We start from the raw sequence: 2,500 nt of genomic DNA on the forward strand, positions 1-2,500 counted from the left end.
CAATTGGCTGAAATATTTGAAAAATACGAAATAATATCAAATGAACAATTTGGTTTTAGAGAAGTAAGGTCATGTGTAGCAAATCTCTGCTTTTATGAGAATATCTGAAATATTAAAATAAACAGTTGGGTGGACTGTATGTACTTCAGACTTTAAAAAGGCTTTTGATAAAGTATCTCACAGAAGACCATTATGGAAATGAGAACACTTAGGTGAAGCGAAAGGCAAACTCCTCGAATGGATGAAAGACAGATGAGCACTGTAATTAAAGTGAAGCGTTCTACACGGCGACGAGTAACCAGCGGAGTGCCTCAAGGATCGCTCTTGGCGCCGATCATCTTTCGTCAATGATTTTGGGTCAAAGAAACAAGGCCAGGTAGTTATCTGAATATTTCTGCAGACGATGCGATAATACAAAATAAGGCTATTAGAAACATCTCATGCCAGTGCCTCCAAATTGGCATCGAAAACATTTACATGGAATTGTAATAGGGAAATGGAATTCAACACCAAAAAAAAATGCCATGTGGTCAGGTTCATAGAAAGTAGAAATCGTCCACTTTTCCAATATAAATTAGGAGACGCAATATTAAACACAACTGATGGGGAAAAAGACCTCGAGGGTAATCATAAACAGGAGCATAAGACCAAATGATCATAAAAATGAAAAGGTCTATAAAATGCCAGGGCTGATTGCAAACATGAGGGCATTCGTGTCTGTTGACGAAGATATGGTAAAGATCATTATAGCCATCATAAAACCTAGTCTAGAGTACGGTGCAGTGGTATGGAGTCCACCCTTGAAAAAGGATATAGACAAAGTGGAAAGAGTTCAAAGAGCAGTCACAAGATATGCACCTACTCTTGAGATGTGAGCCACAGAGATGTACTAAAGAAACTAGCATTTACTACTTTTGAAGATAGAAGGAAAGGGGAAGAGATTATGCTTTTCTACTATGTTACAGGAAGAGTGAAGTTATACAAAGATGACTTCATAATTTTGAACACAAGAATGACGAGAGGACAGAGGAAAGAATTAAAAGTAAAGAGAGACTATAAAGAAGTATGGAGCCATCTTCAAAAAAACGTTGTGTGCCAAAAAATTGCATCAACTGAAAAAGTTATACGATAATTTAGATATAGCAAAGGGACCATCTGATCTTAGCTCTTCTCCCGTATTGAAACAGCTAGGAAAGAACACACACCACATACACATTCTCTCTCTCTCTCTCTCTCTCTCTCTCTCTCTCTCTCTCTCTCTCTCTCTCTCTCTCTCTCTCTCTCTCTCTCTCTCTCTCTCTCTCTCTCTCTCTCTCCTCTCTCTCTCTCTCTCTCTCTCTCTCTCTCTCTCTCTCTCTCTCTCCTCTCTCTCTCTCTCTCTCTCTCTCTCTCTCTCTCTCTCTCTCTCTCTCTCTCTCTCTCTCTCTCTCTCTCTCTCTCTCTCTCTCTCTCTCTCCTCTCTCTCTCTCTCTCTCTCTCTCTCTCTCTTTCTCTTTCTCTTTCTCTCTCTGATTCTCTGTCTCTCTCTCTCTCTCTCTCTCTCTCTCTGTCTCTCTCTCTGTCTCTGTCTCTGTCTCTCTCTCTGTCTCTGTCTCTGTCTCTGTCTCTGTCTCTCTCTCTCTCTCTCTCTCTCTCTCTCTCTCTCTCTCTCTCTCTCTCTCTCTCTCTCTCTCTCTCTCTCTGTCTATCTCTATCTCTCTCTCTCTCTCTCTCTCTCTCTCCCTCTCTCTCTCTCTCTCTCCCTCTCTCTCTCTCTCTCTCTCTCTCTCTCCTCTCTCTCTCTCTCTCTCTCTCTCTCTCTCTCTCTCTCTCTCTCTCTCTCTCTCTCTCTCTCTCTCTCTCTCTCTCTCTCTCTCTCTCTCTCTCTCTCTCTCTCTCTCTCTCTCTCTCTCTCTCTCTCTCTCTCTCTCTCTCTCTCTCTCTCTCTCTCTCTCTCTCTCTCTCTCTCTCTCTCTCTCTCTCTCTCTCTCTCTCTCTCTCTGTCTCTTTCTTGCATCTCTGTCTCTCTCTCTCTCTTTTGCATCTCTCTTTCTCTCTCTCTTGCATCTCTCTCTCTCTCTCTCTTCCATATCTCCCTCCCTCTCTCCTTCCCTCCTTCCCTCCTTCCCTTCCCTTTGCCTCTCTCCTTCTTCCTCTCCCAGTCTCTCCGCTGATCTCCCTCTTATCTTCTCTGAATTTAACACAATGTAAACGCAAAAAAAAAAGAAGAAAAAAAAGAAAAACGCATTATATAAAACCTCCATTCCCTCCACAGCATCCAGACTCGCCTAGAATTGCGCAACAGACTGAAATGCAATAACTTCAAGTGGTACATGGACAACGTGTACCCAGAGCTGACGGTACCCAACGCAGGGCACGCCACTTTCGGAGTCTTCAAACAGGGACTGAAGTGCATGGATACGCTAGGACACCGCGCCGAGGGAACCATAGGCCTATACGCTTGTCACGGAACAGGTGGAAATCAGGTGAGTGAGTGAGAAGAGGGGGAGGGGGAGGGGGA

At 43.5% G+C, this 2,500-nt stretch overlaps 1 protein-coding gene across 4 annotated transcripts in view; it reads left to right on the plus strand.

Annotated features, from left to right (window-relative positions):
* The window catches only part of Pgant2 (polypeptide N-acetylgalactosaminyltransferase 2), a 127,075-nt gene that overhangs the window by 114,047 nt on the left and 10,528 nt on the right, over positions 1-2,500 (plus strand). For all 4 annotated transcript variants that reach the window (XM_070123973.1, XM_070123978.1, XM_070123980.1 and 1 more), the window contains one exon: positions 2,255-2,465. In XM_070123973.1, the coding sequence (XP_069980074.1) occupies positions 2,255-2,465 (211 nt within the window). The remainder of the gene's footprint in view (positions 1-2,254; positions 2,466-2,500) is intronic.

The sequence above is a fragment of the Penaeus vannamei genome, chromosome 1 (genome assembly GCF_042767895.1).
Source record: "Penaeus vannamei isolate JL-2024 chromosome 1, ASM4276789v1, whole genome shotgun sequence".
Classification (NCBI taxonomy): Eukaryota; Metazoa; Arthropoda; class Malacostraca; order Decapoda; family Penaeidae; genus Penaeus; species Penaeus vannamei.